Here is a 24,343-nt window from a genome sequence, read left to right on the forward strand (position 1 = left end):
ATTCTTCCTCCCCCACAAAGAATGAGATGCTTTTAGGTTCGATTAATACCCGGGGATATGGCAAATGGTTTGTTTCAAACACTCATCTGCTTACAGGCTGTTTCTGGGTGCTTCAATTAAAGATGAGAACGTTTACCAATTGTACTGGGTATTCATTGCTGAGGCGAGGGTGTGATGGTCTCTAAACTAGCTGTACTTCCCGGTAATTAGGATATTGTATTGCTTCAGTTGCAGCCATCAGCATATCTTCTGCTTCCTCTTCGTTCAACCTTTGTTGACAAGCCATTTTCAGACTCTGAGAACTCTAACAAGTAAGGAGAGATGTGGGCTTTCTCTTTCTCTTGTTTTGATATGTAAATTAGAATCCCGGAATTATTAAAGCATTGATAATGCTTTCCTGTCTATAACATTAAAATTTGAAAGCTGTAGCTAACGGCCCATAAAACAGTTGTCTCCACATTTGTCATTAAACTCCTTTATGTAATAAATTTACTCATCCTTAATTTGGAATCATCTTGCTTTTCTCAGAATTCAGTCGATCTTGGCATTTTTTCAATACCTTCTTATGCTAATTTCTTATTTATTGTGCCTTTTAAAATGGAAAACATAAAGTAGCAGCCAATTAATAAATTATGTTTTCTACAACTGAAATGAAAACACGTTAATTATTTCTAAACAATTAGGTTGCATTCAGCATGGGTGGGTACTCCAATGGGAGTGACAAGCCGCCTCAGAGGATGAGGAAAATTACCTTAGTTTAACATCGTATTAAATGAATATCTACTTTTTACAACTACTTCATGTTATGAATAAGGTCAGTTAAAATCACTGTAAAAATTGTGAATACTAACCTCCTTAATTTTATATCATTGCCTTTCAGCTCAACAAAAGACCATGAGCTTTTTTATGCAGCTGCCTCATAACTATATAGTGGCCCCATAACTTAAAAAGGGACAGAGAGAACCTCAATAGAGAAACACTGTAGAAAAATAAGACTCTAAGGAAAGATAAAGGATGTGCAACCTCTTCAGCCTGCAGGAGAAAGGGAGGGCCTCATCTGGTTGATATAGGAGTTAAACAGAAATTAGTTGGGCAGATAATGAGGGTAAGGAAGTCCTCGGTAAGGTTTTCCCTTTAATGAGAAACAGTCCCCAAATCACTTCTTTTCTAACAAACAGCAGCCTGTAAAATTGAGCTGCAGACCTAGACAAGCGAGCTGGAGGCTTGCAGGGATGAATGCTGGCAGCTGTGCCAATAAGAAAAGGCTACTTGGGGACCAGGTGTGTTCAACATGGCATTGTGTCTGGAATTGGTTCCTTCCGGTGGGTTCTTGATCTCGCTGACTTCAAGAATGAAGCCACGGACCCTCGCAGTGAGTGTTACAGTTCTTAAAGATGGTGTGTCCAGAGTTTGTTCCTTCAGATGTTCAGATGTGTCCAGAGTTTATTCCTTCTGATGGGTTCGTGGTCTTGCTGACTTCAGGAGTGAAACCGCAGACCTTCACAGTGAGTGTTACAGCTCTTAAAGGTGTCGTGTCTGGAGTTGTTTGTTCCTCCCGGTGGGTTCGTGGTCTCGCTGACTTCAGGACTTAAGCTGCAGACCTCTGCAGTGAGTGTTACACCTCTTAAAGGTGGCACGTCCAGAGTTATTTGTTCCTCCCAGTGGGTTCCTGGTCGTGCTGACTTCAGGAGTGAAGCCACAGACCTTCGCATTGAGTGTCACAGCTCATAAAGGTAGTGTGGACCCAAACCCAAAGAGTGAGCAGCAGCAAGATTTATTATGAAGAGGGAAAGAACAAAGCTTCCACAGTGTGGAAGGGGACCCAAGCGGGTTGCCGCTGCTGGCTCAGGTAGCCAGCTTTTATTCCCTTATTTGGCCCCACCCATATCCTGCTGATTGGTCCATTTTACAGAGAGCTGATTGGTCCATTTTACAGAGTGCTAATTGTTCTATTTTACAGAGTCCTGATTGGTGCATTTACAATCCTTCAGCTAGACACAGAGCACTCATTGGTGTGTTTTTACAGAGTGCTGATTGGTGTGTTTACAATCCTTTAGCTAGACACAGAACACTGATTGGTGCGTTTTTACAGATTGCTGATTGATGCATTTATAATCCTCTAGCTAGACAGAAAAGTTCTCCCAAGTTCCCACTGAACCCAGGAAGTCATGCTGGCTTCACCTCTCAGACAGCACCATCTTCCCTTTTGTCAGTCACATGTACAGTAAGAAACAGACAACATGGCTACCTCCCAGATAAAGACCTGCATAATAAAAGATTACGGTGGGATGGCCAGCTTCTTCAGGTGCTATGGAAACATCACACCCAGTCCAACCAATCTCTCAGGCCCTATGTAAATCAGACACTGCCTCCTCAAGCTTGTCGTCTATAAAAACCCCCGGTGCATTTCACCACAAAACTGGAAGGATCACTCCAGTGCCCCTCTGTCCCTGCAGAAGAGAGACCTTATTCTCTTTTCTTTCTTTTGCCTGTTAGACCTCTGTTCTAAAAATCACTTTGTGTATCTGCACCCTCATTTACCCTGGCATGAGACAATGAGCTTCGGGTATTTACCCCAGACAACCACGCTGCATCACGGCCAGGGAGATCTATAGTTTTCAGTCTTCACTAAGATTAGGGGAAATAGACTTCAGCTGTAGGTTTTGGATTCGATGTACTGACCTGGGCTTTTTTAAAAAGATACAGTGGCATTTCTTTTGTATGAGTCTTCTAAGAACAGTCTTTTTCATCTGATCTCTGCATTCCTGAAAAGCTCCCTAGTCCTCAAATTCTGTAATCCTCTGATCTGGATATCCCTGTATAAATTTCATATTTGAGATTAAATAGAAATATTAGACATCCTACCACTAAAGGAAAAAAATAATGAAACTTTATAGAATTGGACTTTTTTTTTAAATCACCCACTCTGGGTTTTGGCCATTTTCACCTTTATCTGTTGCTTCCCACAACAATCAACCAGCATTTACTAAATATCTACTACGTACTCAATAACCTAGAAGAAGTCCCTGGTATCTGAAGCTCCCTGAAAAGCCAAAAACAGCAAGAATTGGAAAAGGATTAATCTTGTTAGAGTTATACTTCAATTCTTACAGTGTCAGGTCCATGGACCTTTCATGATGCTCCGTGGGCCTGCCTGGGTAAAGGCTGCTTTAAACTATGAAGGACAGTGAAGAGCAGGGACTTGAATGGTCAGAAAGAAGTAATAAAGTCTTGTAGTGTTGGCACCCCCAAAAGAAACAAATTATTTTACAGGAAATAAACTTCTTCACTCCAGTCCTGATGTTTTGGGTTTTTTCCCCTAGTTTTTTAAGAAAGAAGTGAGAACAAATTTAAAAATGAAAGAAAAGTGGTAGACTTTTGTTCTTTAACTCAAAGTAAGTGGAAAATAGCAAAATAATCACAGAATGTTGTGGGTTTGACTTTTCTTTGGGTGGTTTCGAGACTTGAACAAGACACTCTTGTCAAGTTTATTTACAATATGTCTTCCATCTTTGTGCTGGGAGCCTACTTTACATATTATCTTGATTTTTCCAAGGTCATCTCATAGTGCTTACATAGTTTGGAAAAAATTGTTTCCATAATGCAATTGGTTTAGTATCTAGTTACAAGGGTACACTCAGTGAAGAGCACAAGGATGTTTTTAGTATTAATAGAGCTTCAAGGGATTGTTTATACCCTTTTCACATTTGTCTTTTCTGACCCTAAAGATTGAACAGACAGATTCAAATGGAAAATTACTAATATTGTCAGTTATGGGCTATTACTGGGCACTGGTCTCGGTTTCTTTCTCTAATAATCGCGGTGCTGCTCTGTTAGCTGTTAGTGAAGCACAGCCCACCCTTTCTAAAAAGTGTGACTCTTGAAAACAGTGTGCCCATATAAGTCTCTTTATTGATTGAGCTTTTCATGCTACCATAAGCTCATCTCAATTATTTCTACCCAGGAAAATTACTACTCCTGCCATCCAGGCTTTCAGTGAAGTGTGCTTTGCTATGTGATATATCATTTAGGTTTTTTTTTTTTTATTAATTTAAACGTTTTGTGTCAACAGAAGGTAGATCATTATTAACTGGTGCAATGTGGTGTCTCACAAAATACATACATGTCATAGAAAAGTAATTAACTCCCTCATTCTGTTGCAGAACAGATGTGTGACTGAATAAGAGCTGGGCCCCAAGGTCCACTAGTGCATTTCTTTCTTTCTTTTGTAGTCATTAAATTCTTGACTGAGAGATTTGTTTGCTAGTTTCTCAGACTTCATTCGCTTTTTCCTCTCAACACCCCACATGATTGCAAATAGATTTAGAACTGTTACGCGACATTATAAATGGATTTTTGGCTCATTGTAGTGATTCAAGCCACAGATAGGCTCTCTTTTCAGATGAGATGAAGGTTTGATGACTTAGGGAGCTGAGAATACATAAGATATATGGGGGATTTTTGTTGAAAACCAGAAAAAGGTTTAGCAGCTGCTGTTTGTGGCAACCACAGTTGGGTTAATAAATCCAGCCAGTGTTTCCCAAGCAGCATGCCAGAACGAGGTTAAGTCAAGACCTCATGATTGACAGCGGTCAGTTGTCACTTCTTGCCTCTCTCCCCTTCCAGCAACATGTGTAATCCTGTGAGTGCTTCTTCAGCACCGTTCTCTCTTGTCTGTACTACGGCAAGAGCCTCCCTAAGCGGTCTGCCTGTTTCCACACTGTTGCCTTGGAATTTAGTTTTCTCACAAAAGCCAGAGAATGTTTTCAGGAGGTAGCTCTTGAGCAACTTTCCACTTTCTTGGAAGGGGAGATCCAGCTTCCCTAACAAGACCAGCAGGCCCCTGTGTGGCCCGGCTCCTGTTCACCTTCCCAGTCTCAGCTCAGGCTCACGGCTGGAATATGCCGAGCTCTTTCTTGGACTGGGCCCTTTGCACCTGGCTTCCCTCTGTCCAAAATCATCATCTGTAGCTTTGTGCTTGCCCGGCTCATCATCGTTCTTCAGCTCGCGGCTTCAACCTTGCCTCCTTGGGGAGAGATCCTTGACTACACTGTGAAAATCAGGTGCTGCCCTCCTCGTTGTTTTCTGCAATGTCTTTATTTCCGTTATTGCACTAGCAAATGTTACGTATCATTTTTTTATTTGCTGTGTATTTGCTTACTTGTTAGGAAAGTAATAATGACCCTATCAATCTTGTTCTGTATTTTGTCCTCGGTGCCCAATACAGTACCTAATAAATTTGTGTTGCACGAGTGAATATGTGAATAGATACTGTTGTTTGCCTAGCATTGAGTTAAGCTCTATAGGACATGCCAACAATCTGTATTACTTGATGCCTCAAAACGACATTTTACTCATAAAACAGTTTCATGGTAGTTTAAACAATGGGCTGTCAGGAAGGGATATTCTTGCCCTCTATTCCTCCAACACTTTGTAATACTGAGTAGGGCCTTATTTCCCCATACCAAGACCTACAAACTCACATGTAAACCCACTGGAAAGACAGGATCTGTATTCCAATTACCATCATGATCGATTCCTTTCTGCATGCAGTTCATGTCCCAGTGTTCTTTCCTCCTCCAAGAACGCACACATTCCAGAGTTGACGAAACCAGACTTGAGTCACACAGTGTTGGTTTGGTAGTATACTTAGATATGTGAGTTTTCTAATCTGGTCAGAAGCATGAATATCCCCATTATCCTGTTGGAGATCTGTATATTTTTATAATTAACAAACTTAGAAGAATCATTTCATAAGGGTCTATAAGCCCAGGATTGGAAGGGCCCTTAGAGGCCCCACCCACCCAGGGCAAGTATCTCCCCGACAGTGTCTGTCCTGGGTGGGTCTCCATACTCCGTGATGTCTGTCCTGGGTGGGTCTCCGTACTCCGTGATGTCTGTCCTGGGTGGGTCTCCGTACTCCGTGATGTCTGTCCTGGGTGGGTCTCCGTACTCCGTGATGTCTGTCCTGGGTGGGTCTCCGTACTCCGTGATGTCTGTCCTGGGTGGGTCTCCGTACTCCGTGATGTCTGTCCTGGGTGGGTCTCCATTCTCAATGTGAACATTTTTAGTGGAGATCGCACCACATTCTTTTTGAGCAGATTGTTCCACTCTTGGGCAACTGTGATTGTAAAGTTAATTAATTTCATGAACTAAAAGCTACCTCTTTCCACTTACATCAGGATCTTAGTTCTGCCCCATGGAGCAATAAAGAGTAAATAGATTTCTTATCCCACCTACCCGTCTTCAAGTACTTGAATATTTGAGGCAGTGTGGTGTAGCCGAGAGCAGTCAGGTTTCTGAATTACACAATTGGGAGTTCAAGTCCTTCTCTGCCACTTTCTAGCTATTTGAACTTGCGGAGGTTAACCTGTCTTTCTCAGCTGGAGTCTTGTCTTCTGTAAGGACTGAACTGGTTTTTACCTGGTACTTTGTTGAAATGATTAAATAAGAGACAGTGTTTAAAGGAATTAACACAACAAATCCTCAGTAAATGATATTGTTATTTGGCCTGCAGTTAACCATCTCTGAAACTCACCCATGTCTATAAAATAAGGAAAACGATTCCTACCAGGGAGTGATTCAAGGCTGACATCAGTGAATCCTAAGATGTGGTTGGTTGTTCAGCCAGCCAGGCTGAAAAGAGCATATATACTTTCTTATCCTAACCAGATCACATTATCTTACCCCCAGAATATTATGAAGATATTAACAAATCCTTGTTGAAATTGAACAATATGGTGTTGGTAATATTCACCCCATATACTTGTAGAATCTCCATGGAATTACATGAGTTCAGATTGGCAGGATTTGTTCTTGGTGCTGCAGGCGCAAGAATGGCATTCACTAGAGAGAACAGAGGTGTGTACTGCAACTGCGCTGTCTCTAGTGTGTACAGCAACGCACCTGTGCTGTCTCTAGGGAATACCATGTTTTAAAATTCTCAGTAAGCGTTGGTCAAAGACAGACATTGACTTATCTGCTTGAAGACTTCCATTACAGAGTTTTATTTTTATTTTCTTGAGACCATATTTGCTGCCACTCTGGTCTTCTGCTGCCATTCCCTTTCTCTCAGTTCTTCAGAGAGGAGTAAGAATAGTTTCATGACCATATTTACCAAGTTCTTTCACTATCCTGGAATATAGTTGATCTGGAATTAAACACGTGAACTTTTCTAAAATTCCTATTCTGCTTTCTCCCAATGAAGAAGAGTTTCTTTGGGGAGAAAGGAAAAACCCTAAGAATTGAGTAGCTTTCTGTGATCTCTTGATGTTTCCCGCGCGCTCGGAGCAGCCACTCTGTCTCTTCCATGCTTTCTTGTTTGCTCAGGGAGCATTGAAGCATTCTTCATCACCTCAGTTACTCAGCGTTGTCCTCTTGCATTCTTCATCCCCGGGGCACTGTTCTGCTGCCTGCTGTCCATCTCTTCTGTGATAGGATAGCTCACGTGAGTTGAGCGGTTACTGCGAGCCAGTTGCTATGCACAGCACTGTGCATATTATCTCATTTAGCCCTTAGGCCAACCCTATGAGGCAGGTCGTCTTGTCCTATTGGGAAATGCATAACAGCTGTTTGTCAGCAGTGTGCTCAGATTTTGTTCTAGAACATGAACCCCTTGTACAGGCTAGAAATGAATAAAGCAAATGCGAACCTAAGCAACTGTCAAGCACTTGACAGACTCATAGTTTCCAGTAGTTTAATGACTACTGTGCCCTCATTGTCAAGATTACAGCTACATTGAAAATGGAAATGGGGAGATGGGCAAGCAGTTCTCAGATGTGTTAACATGAAACCTAGATTACAGAAGTAACACTGCTCTTCCTGGAGGTCAAACAACAAACAAACACAAATTGGTTTCACAGGCTAAAGTGTAGTTGGAGAAAAAGGGCATTACTCTTTTGAAAATCTTAGCACGGGCAGCTTCCCCCTTTCTCTGTCGGAATCCACGTTTGTTTCCACTCACAAGCTCAACTCCCTCTTCCTGCCATCCCTGTCTTGTCCGTCTCCAGCCGCTGATGACATCAACAGTGTGTTCCTGCAGTTCAGGTCCCTGTAATGCAGTGGCGCTGTGAAAATCACAGGATCCTGCGGACGGGTGCTGGGGCTGCTCCTGGCCTTCCCTCAGCTGGGCTTCCTCCTGGCCAAGTTGTCCTCAGCTGTCCCCTTTACCCGTTCTCTATAGCACTCCCAGACCCTCACCACTGCTCCATCCTCCTAAGTCTCTGTTGTCTCTTGATTTCAGTAGATAGGGAAAAAGTAGGGTCCATCAGGCATAAAGCCCATCTCAGCTTCCCACCCTGCTGACTTCCAGACGCAACTCTATCTGCACCCACTCTCTCTCTTCCTCTTAGAGGAAATGGGGACCTCCTTGCCAAAGCCATGTTCCCACCACCCGCTTCCACCACCTGTGCTCTTGACCCCACCGCCTGCCTCCTGGTGGACCTCGCCCCCCTCGCTGCCACATCTGTTGAGGTCGGCCTCTCCGTGTCCACTGACTCCTTCCCTGTGGCATAAACATGCCCACACTTTCCTGTTAGAAGAAACAACTCTTTTCCCAGCTCAGCGTTTGCGTCTGACCGTTGTTTCCTCTTTAATTTGTGAAACCCCTTGAGTCGTCCGCACACTTAATGACCCTGTTTGTTTTCTCTTAACTCCTATGGATGGGCTTTTACCATCATTCCCTGAATCGCACTCTCTCTGGTGTCCTCGGTGAGCCCCTGATCTCAAATCTGATGGCCTCCTCTGAGTCTGTTCCCCATTGATGCCATTGTTGAGTTCCACACTCCCTGTCCCTTCCTTCTTCCGCCTAGGAAGACTCTCCTTTCGTTTCTGTGCCCTCCTTTCCTTCTCCCGCTTTGCCCCTGAAATGCTTCAGGGGCCCTGTTGGATCGGGTGATTTCCTCTCTCCTGTATCTTCAGATTCCACCTGCGTGGCATTGACTTCCAAATCGACACTTCTCACTTTCGCTTGTCTTCTGGGTCTAGTTTCATATTTCCCGTTCCCTATGGGGCAACTCGACCTGGATTCTCTGCAGACATCTTATATTAGCATGTCTAAAAGCGACCATCCCTTTCCTAAACACTTTCTACATTCCCCATCTCACCGGAAGGCTTCGCCATGCACTCAGTCACTGAAGCCAGATGCATGGCAGTTGTCTTGGAATCCTCCTCTACTCTCCACAGACTTACTCCCAGGTTATCATCTTGTTACACTCTCTTGAATTGTTCCTTTTCTCTTCAGTCTGTCTTCCTCTCTGTCTTGCTAAGGCCACTGCCTTATTCAGATTCATGTCATCTCTTTCCGGATTGTTGAAACATCTACCCTAACGCCTTCCGCCTTCAGTCCCTCCCACCTGCCCGTGTATTTTCCACGCAAATATTTGAAAAACACAGTGATTATATTTAAAGATCTCACCATGTCTCCATGTTGCCCACACGGGATCAAATTCGTTCTTTGCTCTGGCCCCTTCCCTACCCCTCTGCCTCATAGCTAAACCTTTATCTCTACCCCTTTCCCCCCAATGAACCATTTAATTCAGCTTTCTGTTTTGGGGTCTGTGGGCTTATTCTGAAGAAGGCCTTCAGCTTAGGGGGGAAAAGAGCCTCTAACTCAGGAAAAGCAGCCTCTGAACAGCAAGTAACCGCAGACCCAGTGGGGCAGCAGAGGGCCAGGGTGCTGCCGCATCTCCGCAGCACCCTGCCGTGCATGAGTGGACCAGAAGCACCCACCAGCATGGCCTCCCCATGGACCTCTTTCTCTGCTTTCTCTCTCTGGACTGGCCTTCCTTCTCTTCTTTCCTCATCTAATACTTCCATAGCCTCCAAGCCTGGACTCACTCATCCTCTTCTCCAGGACATTTTCCCTGAATCCTGGCTGGGCAAAGGGCTGTGTCTCTGTGCTCCCACAGCCCCAGGGCTTCCCTCTCTGTTAACACGTGCGGTATTTAGAAATGATACTTTTATCTGGCCGTTTCCACCACTGGAATGTAAGCTAAGGCCACATCTCAGCTGTGTTTTCTCAGATCCAATACCTGGCCCCGGGGTGCACTGGGGAGATGTTGTCATATATTGAGCTAAAGACCACCTGAAGGATGCGAGTTTATTCCCTGTAGGGCCACGGACTTGGTCACTTTTGTGGCTATTGTAAATAAACTATTTGTGCAAAAGCAGAGAACATGGGAGACAGAACTGTAGACTGAGCAGACCAGAAAAAAGAAAAGCAAAACCATCAGTACTTACAGCAAGTCTTACCCACGTCGGCACCAGAAGTGGCAGCATGATGGCGGAGATCCGAGCGACGGCTGAGGCAGCAAAGGCCACGCGCATGGTCCTTGGCCCAGACTGTGCATTGGCATCACCTGGGGAGCTTAGACAAGGTACCAATATCTGCCTGCCCCCAAGAGATGCTGATGTCATTTGCCTCGATGGAACCCGGTCTGTATTCTTAACAGCTCTTCAGGTGATTCTAAGTATGTACCCACCATACTAGGCCCGGACAGCAAAGAGGAGAGCCAAAGCTGGAGGAACAACAGGTCTGCAGTTTGAGGGAAAGTCGGAGCCCTCAGTATCCCTTAAAGCATATTCCTGGGGGGGTGTGTATGTGGGCGTGTCTGTGGGTATCTGTGTGTGTGTGCACTCTTGGTAGCATAGGGGAGGAAGTAAGCCCTCTGCAGCCCTCTCGAGTGAATTAAAGCCTCTGAAATATATTTTAAAAAACACATCCTAAGCAATCCAGCTTCCACTGGCGATGAAGAACTGAGACTTTCACATGTTAAGTCCTCTGAATGAAGGTCTGGGTACCCCTTGTTCTTGCACAGAGCAAGAGGGATTTTTAATTTTGTTTACCTCCAGAAAAGAAATCCTGGAGTTGGTAAGCATTTACAAACCTTAAAAATCTTACTTTCAGAGCAGTCTGAAAAGTTAAATGGAGAGTGAAACAGATATGGTGAAGGCAAACAGCTGGGGCTGTGTCATTTTGGCCCGCAATGAATATGATGCAACATGAAAACAAAACTCATCAAAAGGTAATCATTTCCTAACTCTTCTGTGACTAGCATCATCACATGCCATTGGGCAAGAGGAAGGATATTAGGGATATGAGAAGAAAGAATTGTATCATCTTGTATGAAAGCCATTTTGAACATCCAAAATTTAGAAACTTCATCAGGTAACAATACAAAGATGATATCTATACTGTTGGGGACAGATATGAGGTTTGATGTCCACATGCCAGGTTCTAATGGAAGATGTGCACGACTCGGTGGCTCAGTGAGGATCTGTCTGATGTCCACATGCCAGGTTCTCATGGAGGATGTGCACGACTCGGTGGCTCAGTGAGCAGTTCTCTGATAGCGGGAGGACTCTGAGTGTATATTTGAGTATCTGTGTCCAGCTTTTGCCATAATATCCAGCATGTCCTGAGTGGAATCACTCGCCCCTCCCTGTCCCTCCTTTTCTTCCTGTGAAATAGGGACCTGTCTGACCGCCATCTGGTAATGTTTATGAAGCTCCATCAGACCTTTGTCTGGAAGACTCTGTTAACAGTAATGCATGCTTGGTTTATGAGAGGGTTACAAGAGAATGGAGGTGGAGGCAGGGTGCCCAACACGGCCAGTACTTTTATCTTTGACATTACAAAGAGGTCCTCTGGCTGAGGGCCAGCCTGGAGTTTACTGGAATCGAAAATGCAGACATGTGCTTTCTGTTGGTGGCGTGCCAGGAAGAGGCTCGCTGTGCCGTCAGCCAGCACTTCACGTCCACGGGCCGCAAAGTTGCTTGCAAGAGCATCTGAGTCCTGGTGATTTTGTGTAGTCTCTCTCGTGGATATGAGGTGGGGCACAAAAGAGCTGTACCGTGGAATCTGGTCACCCCTGTCTCCTCCCAAACTTTCAAAAGTAGTGTTCTCCTCACCAGGCCTTTAGGCCAAGTGATTGCCCTCTGGGGTGACCCCCGCTTCAGCTTCCAGGGACAGATCTCTGTATGGATTAATTCACAGACTATGGAATTTTTTGTTTGTTTTAGAGTAATTGAAGGAACACTGACTTTTTTTCCACTGAAATACAAAATACAATTCTAGATTTTTTTTTTTAAAGGCTGAGAGATTAAAGTAATTCTTTCCCTCGGTGACATGTTTCTTTTGAACTTTTGACTTGTTTGACACATGGTCTAAGGATTTCAGTGCTGCCTTATGAAGTGTTTGTAAAACTGTGTAATTTCTGCAGCCCAACTCTGAAGACCTGGGGAAGCTATGGAACCCTCCATTAACTGATGTTAACAGAGAGGTTCTAATGTCAAATTAAATCATTTCTTTAGATGACCCCTAAGATTACCTCCTAAAAAACTATGTCTAGACTTGTGTCCCAGGGACTTGTTATGTGAAGCTGTCATTGTGGACCCCAGCTAAACTATTCCTTTAATTCAGAACCACAGATGAAATAATCTGATGTGCTTGCTTTAGCAGATAAGCAAATACCATGTTTACCCAAGCTTGGAATATTGCCTGTAATCATTATACATACATACATACATACATGTTAGAGGGAATATGTGAATTAAATAACCATTGTCAAATTCTTGGTTTGGCAGAAGGTAGCACCATGTTGAGTGTTGTCTTCGGTCCTGTAGACTCTCTGTCCTATGGCTGGGCTTGTTTATATATGAGAAAACTCAGTTTAAAATGGAAGGAAGGAGGTACAAATCAGAACAAAGGGGTTTACAATTTGTTGCACAATCACAAACCCCGGTAACTCTATCAGAATTTCAGGTCTCTTTTCATGGACAACATATACTTTAGACATAGGCAACTAATGGAGTGGAAGGATTCGTTTCCGTCTCGATGGTAACCCTGACGAAGTTCTCACCTGGGCAAGCTGAGCCAGGAGGCACTGTTAGACTCTAGGCCTCACAGCTGGCCAGTGGCAGAGCTGGGACCAGGGTCCGGCCTCCTTAGTTCCACATTCATAGTGCTGCCTGTCACACAGTCTCACATGCCAGCAGCACAGAACCCAAATCAAGCTATCATTCATTCTATGTTTGAATGTCTCTGGAGTGACCACATCTAGGTTATCCTAACCTTTGCCATCAGGACTCTGCCACTTAAACCTCACTTGAATCTGTTCTGCTGCAGCTTAAAGCATTTTTATCTGTTTGCAGAGGAGAATGAGAGCATCTGTCCCCAAAGAAGAAAATATAAAGGATGGAGATTTGGCCGATTGAAGGACATGAGGGCTACAGCTTTGGTCTTCAGTACAACAAAACTCACCCTGAAATGTGGAGATGTACTTTATCTTAATGGCTATTGTCAGGAGAACAGTTTTCCCACAAAATCTTTGCATTTTCCCCAGAATCTCAAACCTCCCACCTGGTATTGTTTACACAACAGTATTGGCAGGACTTTGGTAGGAGTCGTGAAGATGGGCTTACAGCAGCCTAAGCCATCCATTTGGTAGTCTTTCTACAGATGTGAAAAGAATGTGTCCGAATATGCACTTGCAAGTGGAGCTCATAGCCCTCTGCGCCATCAAGTCCCCATTACATGTTATTATATCAGGAACATATCTTTCCAGTGTGCGGGGAGGGTGCAGGCAAGTGTCTCCTTCCTGAAAGTATTCATGTGTGTTTAACTGCCCTTGTATCGCAGCCCATCATGCTAGTTTTCTACACAATGCTTTTCTACAAAAGTCTCATTTTCAGCAAGCACCACTGACAGAGGTGGGCTTTCAAACTGCTCTCAACGTGTAGATGCTGTTTTTATTCTCTCCAGGTTGACTTGATTTTATGTAAGCAAATGAGCTTACTTCTCTGAGAGGCAATTTTGTTCACTGGGACGGGAACACCCCACACAGAGGGAGGGGAGGTGTTGAGGCTGTAGCTGGAAAAGGCCTTTTGTGGTTCTCAAAGTTCTGACTTCATACCTTCAAGGCTGTGGTCCCTTTCCCAGAAGCCATAAAGGGGATATTCCCTTCCTTCTGGCAATTCTGCGTAGCCGGAGATTGAACCTTGAAACTGCAGTTGGTTTGAATGTGTGGCTTTTGCAGAGACTTGTAGTTGCAGGAGAGTCCTGTTTCTGCCTGAGATCTAAAGCTAAATGGGCATTTGGCAAACGGTGGCAGCGACTGTGGGAATGTAAAGTGAAATGGAACACAGCTGCCAGTGGCTTCAGCTGTTTCATGAATTTCTTTCCTCACCACGAGCATTTGTGTTTGGACTGGGTTCACAGCCCCTGATTGCCCAAGTGCTCCTCAGTTGGATCCAAGGGAGTGACAGGGCTGCCCGACGGGAGATGGCTGCCTCATCTGAGAAGGGGACATCCACCCTGGGGTCGGCCGGCTCAGGGAGGTGGGTGAAGCAGCAGGAGGCGGGAACTTTGGGCTCTTGCGAGGATGCAAGCAGCTGCTTGGACTCAGAATTCAGAGCCCTGCTACATCCTGCTTGTGGACATCAGTTAAAGGCACTGAGATCCCACAATTTCATGAAACAGATGAAAAAATAACCTTTCAGAGCCAGTTTTACTTCATCTGTGGGCTGATGAGAGCATCTGGAGGACATGCTTTTCGTCTGCATCACAGTTACACTCACTGTCGCGAGGCAGCAGAGCACGCATCGTGAAAGCCAGTGGAAGGTGCACTAGGGGTTGTGCCTGTGGATGTCAGAGGCTGTTTGGTGTGGTTTGTGTTGGATCAGAGAAGTTTACTTGGATGACTACGTTGAGGAAGAGCCTTCCTGGCAAAGGGATTGGGATGTGCAGAGATGTGGGGCCACAGCATAGTTGGTTCTTGATTACATCATAATGTGCTCCCTCCTCCACCGTTTTTTTCCTTCCCACCAAACAAAGCTGACTCTAGTCAGCCTCCTGTTGGCTGGGGATTGAAAACTCGGGCCACTGTGACATGGAGGATATAAGGAACTCTAGAGGGTGCAGAGGAAAGGATGAGAAGGTGCATCTCCTTAGAAAATTGTTGCCACTGAAGAAATTCGGCCTCAGGACAGTTGAAGGACTTGCCAAGACTACAGAGCTATGCAGCAGGGATATGCAGCAGGGATTCCGTTCCACATCTTATGGTTCCAAGCCTGGCATTCTTTTTCACTAAGTTCTGTTAATCATTGTGTACATTTGCTGATTAATTGCTAATTAGAACATACTACAATTTGATCGTGCTTCCACCTGAGAACATTCCTTCCTTTTCCTTATTCCCCAGCCCATAATGCCCGCTGACTGGTCTGTAGTTGATACAGTGAATGCTCTATTTTTAGCCACTATTTTTCCGCTTTATGAAAGAGGCACTTTTCCCCTCAAGTTACATCTGAACTGCTTTCAGTTGTTTTTGCCAAAGGAGGTGGAAATTGGTTCCAGCAAAGATGTTTTCTGTTAATCATAAAGGTTTTTGAATGATGTTGTATATTAATCTAGTCCCAGTGTATTGCCCCAACTAGACTACCTCAGTCAGAGACACTGCAAATTACCTCATAATTTTGAATTTCAGGACTTTCCAATCTCTCTCCTGAGTGCAGACAATGTATTTGAAACTCATTCTACTTTAAAAACTAAAAACCTTTCTTCCTTTTAAGACACGAATTATTGAATTACTGGAAAAGTTTGTAAGTGTTAATTAATTTTATTTTCCATCCTGTACGCCATCTCTTTTCAACCTAATTAGAGTTTGCATGAGTACTGGATAACAGGAAGTACTGGGAAGCACATTACCTTTCTCCTGTTCCTCTTCTTTTTAATGAGAACCACCTGAAATTGGCCCAGCATAAGAGTTTCAACATCAAACGCTTGCAAGCTAAGTGAACACATCTGTTCGAGTGTTCGAGCTGCAAGGTGGGTCTGGGTGGATTTGTGTGATGTTTAACCTGATAGAGCCGTGGCCACTTTCCCGAGTTTATACTCAGCTAGCCTGGCTGGACTTCAAACTTTCCCTATGGAAGAAACGTAGCTTTGCTATTCACAGTGACTACTGGTATCTGGCAGGTAAACTTCCTACTCTGAAACGCAAAGGAAGCGTCTGGCCAATTGAATATAACCGTGTTGAGTGATACCCTTTTATGTGGCGGTGAGATGATCTCATATCATCTGGAACCTATTTTTACAGAAGGAAATGATCGCAGGGTATAGATTCAGCAGCTATGGATGAAGGAATGTAGGTGGCCTCACTGATTCATCCAGGGATGCATGGAGCCAGGGACCTCTGGGCCAAGAGCACTGTTAGAAACTCAGGATGGTGTTTGAGGTAGAAGCCAGGAGGGTTAACCGAGCCCACTCCCCCAAATAACCCTTGATGCGATTGTCAGAAAGCCTGGGTCCAGAGCCAGCGTGGGGTTTGCTACACTGGGGGAGGGTGTCACACTTAACCTCTAAAAGAAGATGACCAACGCCAGCTGTAGTATTTGACAAATACCCACAGTTGCAGTGGGAACGGATCTGATCTTAGTGTGGTAATAGCAGAGTCAAGGTAGACGTGTGCTGTGAAAAGAACAACCTGTTGTCTTGGTTGGGATTCTCTTTGTTGTGGTGGAGTTGAGGTATTTTATTCTTGTGATACTGTCACCCATGGGTTGTGGAAGACCACTTCTCATTCACTCCATCACCAAATATTTACTGAGTGATTTACCTTGCGGGCACTGGGAATACAGCTATGATGAGGTCACGGTCCCTCAGGGCCTTCTCAGGATACCTGGGAAGCAGCCCAGGAGATCATGCATGTCAGCTCAGGGCTAGGGAGTGTGCAGAGGGGCCTGGAGGGCCAGGCTAACCCGGAAGGCAGAACCAGAGAAGGTTTCCTGGTAGACTATCTCAGGGACTGTGTCCCAAAAGGACAAACGGCAAGAAAGCCAAAGAGTTAAATGGAGTGGTGAGCCGAGGAAACGGCAGAAAACACGTTCTGAGTCCTGACAGAAGCCACAGGACAGCGATTTTAGCTGGAAGAGTGGGTGCAGTGCGGTCAGAGACGGGCGCGGGTAGGATTTTGGGGTGGAGCTGTGAGGGGAAAGAATGGGGTGAGTGAATTGGGAGGGCAGTGTTCAAGGGTCTTGTGCGGTCAGAGAGAGAATGGAGAAATGAGACTTGTTCTTATCCGAGAACAGCAGCACAGTTCTGCCTGAAATGAACTTACCTCCACGATTGTACTGTTTAAATTGAAGGACTTCTCCAGGGCTGTGCAAAAGAGTGGTGGCCAGAGGTAGAGCTAGACTGCTGCACTGCTGCGATCACTAGAGTGGTTCCATAGCAGCCACCTAGACCAGCTGCTCCTTCTGCAGGCGAGGAAGCTGAGGGCCAGGAAAAGGAAGGCTTGTCTGGGGTCATGCAGTCGGTCAGGGCAGAGATGCCACCAGTGCTGGAACCAGCAGGTTCTTAATTCTCTCAGTCATTTCCCAGGAAAGCCAACTTTCTTAGGAATCCTTCTGCTTCTAGGCTGAATTCCTTTTAGCATTTGTAGAAAATTCAGCAATAGTATATTTGATGTTTAAATGAATGTAAAATGAATATTTCTATCCCCTAAAAAAAAATTTCAGGACTCACCCATTCAAGCTCCTTTTACGTGGTAAAAGTATAAAATTCAAAGAGATTTTTGTTTTCCTGAATAACTTTGTCCTGAATTATATCAAGTGTCTTTGTGTTTGGATATGAAATAATGAAAATAAGGATATAAATTTACTAATTTCATACCTCAGGGACTGTGATAAAAAACATAGTAATTTACTCTCCTATTTGCAAATTAGAGAAGTAGACGATTTAAATTATGCTTCCCTAAGTAGTTCTTCTGTTTCTGTACACATGCCCTGTTTATACACCTATGCAACTGAATGTTTTCCTCCGGCCCGGTGTGGAGAGAGGGGAGATGAGACAGACCCAGTGTAGACATAATTGTGAGTAGCAGCCACAGTGGATGGGTAGGGTCAGGGGAAGCTGGAACCTGAGAGGCAGTCACCCTAGTGGAACACTCCAGGGAGGTGACAGCTATTCGTGAGTGTGACTTTGTCTAGCTCCGGTGTAAAATGCTGTCAGAGGCATCGTTTCTAAAGGTTTAGGAGCAGTTTCAAAGCTTGCTTGCTCTTCTGTTAAGCAAATAAAGGCTTAGGGTCAACCTAAAAGAACAGCTAATCAGATTATGTTCACTGGTGGCAAATTTAGTTGTGACTATAATTCCCATATGAAATTGTTCTGCCCTGGGCTGCGGTCTCACCCAGCTTGATAGAAGAATACGAGATCTGCTGTGGGTTCTATGTTGGAGGATTTTACTCTCCTCTTTAAAGTGCTAGTACTAGGAAGAGCTTAGGAAACATGGGTGAAGATATTTTGAATGTATTAACTCAGACATGAGTTTCACCTTTTCAGCAAGTCCAGGAGAGAAACAAATAAAATTGAAGCATGAAGGTAGTAGAAAGAGCATGGGCTCTGGAGCCAGACAGCATGGGTTTGAATCCTACCTCTGGTAATTAGGGGTAGAAGGACATTTGGACCAATTATGTAACCTTCAGGACCATCTTGCACCTCATTTGTAAATTACAGGTATTGATGCCTTTCAAAGATGTAGTGAGGAATAACTGAAATAAACACAAGAGACATCAAATCATTACCAAGTTAGTTCACTTCTTCCAGATCCATTCCATAGACATTTAGCAGAGCATTTGTTACATATAAGACCGTGCTAGATATTTGGGAGAGGCCGGATCAAAGAAGAATAAGACCTATATTCAGTTCTAAAGAGCTGACAATTAAGTGGGGAAGACAGGACATGCACACACACTGCAGTCCACAAGCTCTGGCCACACTGGCCTCTATTGTTCCTGGAATATTCAGGCATGTTTCTGCCTCTGCACTCACCCTGCCCTCTGCCTGGAACTCCTGTCTCCTACACCTCCGCCTCCTTTAGAGCTTTACTCAAATACCATCTTAGTGAGACCTGCCCCAGTCATCCTGTTTAAAATGAACTCCCTGATGCCAGTATTCCCCATGCCTCTTCCCTGTTTTTCCCCCAACAAAATGTGTGTGTGTGCGCGCATGTGTGTGTGTCTTCTCTTACTGTGTGTTCCACCTGCCTCTTCAGTATGAACATGATGATTATCTGATTTATGTACTGCTCCATCCCTACTGCCTAGAACAGTGCCTGGTTAGGTACTCAGTAAGTGTTAATGAAATAAATGAGTGATCTGACTGACTAATTTCAGGTACAGAGAGGGCCAGGCACAAAGAGCCCCAGTGGCCAGAAGAGCAGAAGGTATGTTAGGGACCACGTTTTCTATAGCTGCTGCAACAATTGATCATAAATGTAGCATCTTAAAATAACTCCGATGGATTGTTTTAGAGTTCTGTAGGCCAGAAGCCTGACCCAAGTCTCAGTGGGCCAAAATCAAGGTGTGGGCAAGGCTGCTGTCCTTTCTGGAAACTCCAGGGGACTGGGTTCCTTGCCTTTGCCAGTCTCTGGTTACACAGCACATCCCCCGACCTCCTCGTTTGCCTCCCTCTTCTACTTCTAAGGACCCTTGTAATTAGACTGGACCCACCTGGAAAGTCCGGGGAACTCTCAGCTATTTTAAGCTCAGCTGATGAGCAACCTTAATCCCGTCTACAACTCAGTTCCCCTTTGCAGTGTGACCGAACATATTCACAGGTTTTGGAGAGCAGGACGTGGACATCTTTGGGGGTCCATTGTTCTGCTTACCATAGAGACTAGCAAGCTTAGGTCTAGGGTTTAAGCTGCCAGTTGTGAAATGTAAAACTGGAATGTTCACTCAGGAATGGCCACAATGGTCAAGATCTAACGGGTAAGCTTGATCTGGGAGGCCGTGGGAAGTTGCTGAAGGCTTTGGAACAGGAGAGTGAGGTGATTTTTAGGAGATGACGATGGACTTAGAGCAGGCATTTGGAGGGAGACTGTTGTTTACCTTCTTCTTTTTTTTTTTCTTGAGGCGGAGTCTTGCTCTGTTGTCCAGGCTGGAGTGCAGTGGCATGGTCTCGGCTCACTGCAACCTCCACCTCCCAGGTTTGAGCAATTCTCCTGCCTCAGCCTCCCAAGTAGCTGGGATTACAGGCATGCGCCACCAGACCCAGCTAGTTTTTGTATTTTTAGCAGAGACAAGGTTTTGTCATAGTGGCCAGGCTGGTCTCGAACTCCTGACCTCAGGTGATCCTCCTGTCTCAGCCTCCCAAAGTGCTGGGATTACAGGCGTGAGCCACCGCGCCCAGCCTGTTGTTTACCTTCTTAAGAGCATTTGATCTCCGCCGTCCTCTGTGTACAGAAAGGTAGGGATGTATTTAGAATTTCCTTAAAAAAAAAAAAAAAGTGCACCTATGGTGTCCCTTTAAAAACCCTTCTACTATATCACACATATGCACTGCACATACACACAGAGGCCCACAAAGCCAAATTACACAGACACAGGTGCTCCCATCTCCTCTCTCACACACACACACCGCCTCAGCCTGAGAAGGAGAGTCTCAGGATCTGTTTTCTGTGGCTCGTAGTGACCTCCCGCCCTTTTTTTCCTGCCCTGGCGCACTTGAGTGCTGTTTCTTCTTCCCAGAAACACAGGCTGACTCTGGCAGTGGTTCTCATGGGGTCGTTGTGTAAGCCGCCTTCAGCGGGCACGTAGGAGTCTCCAGGGAGATGTCTAGAGTAGGAAAAAGCCCCTCCTTCCTCACCCTCATGTCACCCCCACACTGGCCCTGCTTTCGTATCACCTCCTAGGATGGTTCTTGTCCCTGACACCTGTTGAAAGTCTCATGGATATTGAACACCTGGTTTTGAAGAGTGTCTTATAAGAGTGCTTACCCTTTGACTAGCCACCTGAAAGCAGCACGTCCAGCAGGACTTTCTGCAATGACATAGTGAACTGTTCTATATCTCGATTGTTCAGTGTGGTAGCCAAAGCCACATGTGGCTATTAGCTTCTTGGAATGTGGCTGCTGCAGCGGAGGAACTGAGTTTTTTATCGTTTTAATTAATTGAAATGGAAATAGCCACACCTGGCTGGTGGCTACCTATTGGCGAAACTTTAAAGAAGCAGGACTTGCTGAGCATGCTGAAAAGACTGTAGCAGTGTCTGTGGTAAACAGAGTAACATTTGCCAAGAAGATAGCCTTTTGGAATCAGACAGACCTGGGTTGAAATTTTGGTTCCAAGCTGGTGATTTTCAGGAAAGTCACTTAACTGAGTCTCAGTTTTGCCATCTATAAACTGGGTAGGATCAGTGATATATTAGGGAGAAAGATGTTAGGCACCCTCTGACCTGGGGGGAAGAATATTTCACCTCTGAATTGTTGCACGTAGTAAACATCAGACATACTTTTCGTTGGTTTTCTTATTATTTTTCAGTATTCTGTAGACAACAGTCATTGCCTGACCCAGGGTAGACGTCTCCCACTCCCTGCCTGTGTTACCCCATGGGATATGATCTTACATAAAAGAACTGTGTGAAGATAAGACAATATCAGTAAAGCCTTCAGCATTGTGCGCACATGTGGTTTTCAGTCATTCATTCAACAAGTGCTGATGAAGCAACTCTGTGCCAGGCAGTGCGCTAGATGCCAGAGGTACACTGGCCAACGGGAAACAGAAGACCTGCTTACTAAATAGGAGGGCAGACATTTCCTACGTGGTAGCTCATAATGTTATGTTCTTCTGAATTTTCTCAGTGTTGGGGATTTTGTGTTTAGTTTAGCTGGAAGAGTCAGAATTGCTTCACATGGGTGTAGTTGTATTTTATTCTTAGTAAGGTTTTAGCTGTAGGTCTCCTGACAAATAACTATTTATCTTATTCCCCTTTTGTTTTTTAAAAATGTCAGCTTTATTGAGGTATAATTCACGTGTGATGAAATTCACCCAGTTAAAGTGTACAGTTCAGTGGTTTTCAGTCTCTTTACAGTGTTGTGCAGCTAGCATGGTGTCCATTTTAGAGCATTTTTATCACCCCCGGAGAAACCCCTACCCATTAGCAGTGACTCTCCAGTTCCCTCCAGTCCTCTTAGCCCTAGGCAACCACTAATCGACTCTCTGTCTCTGTGGATTTGCCTCTTCTGGACATGTCATATCCATGGAGTCATACGTGTGGTCTTTGTGATTGGCTTCTCGCTTAGCGTGACGTATTCAAGGTTCATCCATGTTGTAGCGTGTGTCAGTACTTGATTGTGGAATCATATTCCATTGTCTGGATATATACCATATTAGTTGATAGACATGTGAGTTGTTTCCATTTTTGCCTATTATGAACAACGCTGCTATGAATATTTGTGAACAAGTTTTGTTGAACGTATGTGTTCATTTCTCTTGGGTAGACACCTAGGAGTAGGATTGTTAATATGGTAACTCTAATTGGTAATATGAAAACTCTACGTTGAACCCTTTGAGGAACTTCCAGAGTGTTTTCCAAAGCTACCATTTTGCATTCTCACGAGCAGTGTGTGAGGGTATCTGTTTCTCCACGTCTTCACCAGCCTTTGCTGTTATCCTGTCTTTTTGACTATAGCCGTGGTAGTGGGTATCCAGTAATATCTCACTGTGGTTTTGCTTTATATTTCCCTGATGATAAATGATGTCAAGCATCTTTTCATGGCCTTGCAGGCCTTTTGTATATCTGGGAGAAAGGTCTCTTCAGGTCCGTTGCTTATTACTAATTGGGTTATTTGTCTTCCTTTTCTGGCCTGAGCAGGATGCTGATATGCTAACTGGTGACGAGCAAGTATGGAAGGAAGTTCAAGAATCCCTGAAAAAAATTGAAGAACTGAAGGCACACTGGAGTATCCTTTCGCCTGTGGATTGAGCTGGACTTTGGGATTGTTTTCTTGTTTTCTCGAAGCCCTGTGGTAATGAGGCCAAAGGCGGGGTTTGACCTCCCCATGAGCCAGTGGTTTTCACTCTGTTCCATGGTCACAGGCCGCACCCCCGACCCTGGCCAGCAGTTTGAGTAATGACAAGGAAGATCGTGGCAAGATCAGCATGAATAATAACTCACTACCTTTAGGTAATAGTCAACGCTCATGGCCCAATAGTAGTAGGAAAGTAAGTATTAGTCTCTTTACGTGTAAAAGGTGACAAATTCCTCAATTATCTTCTCCCATAACCACTTACATCTCCAGGAAAGAATAGCTCAGAATCCTTGTCATTCAGTGCCATGGACCATCAGACCCGGAAGCTTCGTATTAAACCAGGCATTACTACAGTGGCAGTGGGATTTGCTACACGACACATTTTCTCGGCATGAATAGTAATGACCACAGGTGGGCCAAAGTTCAGAGTAAGGAGAGATCACGTAGGATGAAGGTCATCTGGGAAGGCTCCACGGATGTTGTACTGTGCAAAAGATAGCCTGAGTCAGGGGCAGGATTTGGATAGGCCGAGGCTGAGAGGGAGGCCGCTCCTGGTAGAGGAGTTCACTGGAGCAAAGCTGTGATGAAGGGAGACAGCAGGCAAGAAGGAAGAGATCAAGGTGGGTGAAAAGACTGCAAAAGGTCATTCAGAGACTTTGGGGTAAATTATATCCCAGGCACTAAGAACGTTTCCAATTTGCTGACGATACTATTTAAAGAGTTGTAAAGAGCTAGAGAGGGAGGTGGAGGGAGGTTTCCAGCTTTAAAGGTGAAGGACATAATTTTGAATTGATAGCCCACTGAGATGATTAGCAGTCTTGGCAAAGAATCTCAGATTGGTTACTAAGGAATGGAAAAGAAAGCAGTGATCATCATCATGCTGCAGGGTTTCTCCAGGAGCGAGTGAATCCAGAGACATGGCTTTCTTTGGTAAAGCTTGTATCGAGACTTCAGAAAGGGATTTGACGAAAAGTAGTCAAGAAACTTATGTTAGATGTTAGCCAAACTAACTGAAGAGCTACACTGAAAAAATGATGTTAAATGATTCAGTGTCATTCTGGAGTGTTGTTGTTCCATCTCGATCCTCTTTAATTCATAATTCCATACCTTGAGAAAAGATACAGAGGACAGGTTTATGAAATCTCCAAAGTGAAGTAGATGGGGAGGATGATAGAGGGAGGATGATAGAATCTGTATCTCAAAAGAAAAAAAGACTTCAAAAGATCCCTAAATGTTTAAATAGTGTCCAAGTTTTAAAGAGATGAAATATAACAACATATATACAATTTCTATTTGGATCAAAAAGTTCAAATATGTAAATATGCATAAGAACATGTGAAAAAAAATTAGGGCTTTAGTAAACAGCAAAATTTAACAACATTTAAGAGTATAATATAATCTTACTACTGTGATCTTGGGCTGCGTTAATATTGATTAGAAAATGAGAGATGATAGTATTGGTCTGCTTATTTCTAGAATTTTCTATTCAGTTTGAGGTAGGAAGTATTAAAACAACTGGTTTTGAGGGGTGGAACT

At 44.3% G+C, this 24,343-nt stretch overlaps 1 protein-coding gene across 7 annotated transcripts in view; it reads left to right on the plus strand.

Annotated features, from left to right (window-relative positions):
* Positions 1-24,343, plus strand: part of SMYD3 (SET and MYND domain containing 3) — a 764,618-nt gene that overhangs the window by 627,705 nt on the left and 112,570 nt on the right. For 6 of the 7 annotated variants that reach the window (XM_033199070.1, XM_033199073.1, XM_033199071.1 and 3 more), the window contains one exon: positions 22,651-22,738. The exons of the other annotated variant lie outside the window; for it this stretch is intronic. In XM_033199070.1, coding sequence (XP_033054961.1) covers positions 22,651-22,738 — 88 coding nt within the window. The remainder of the gene's footprint in view (positions 1-22,650; positions 22,739-24,343) is intronic. 7 annotated transcript variants of the gene reach the window in all.

The sequence above is a fragment of the Trachypithecus francoisi genome, unplaced genomic scaffold, assembly GCF_009764315.1.
Source record: "Trachypithecus francoisi isolate TF-2019V2 unplaced genomic scaffold, Tfra_2.0 Lachesis_group5, whole genome shotgun sequence".
In the NCBI taxonomy this organism is placed as follows: domain Eukaryota; kingdom Metazoa; phylum Chordata; class Mammalia; order Primates; family Cercopithecidae; genus Trachypithecus; species Trachypithecus francoisi.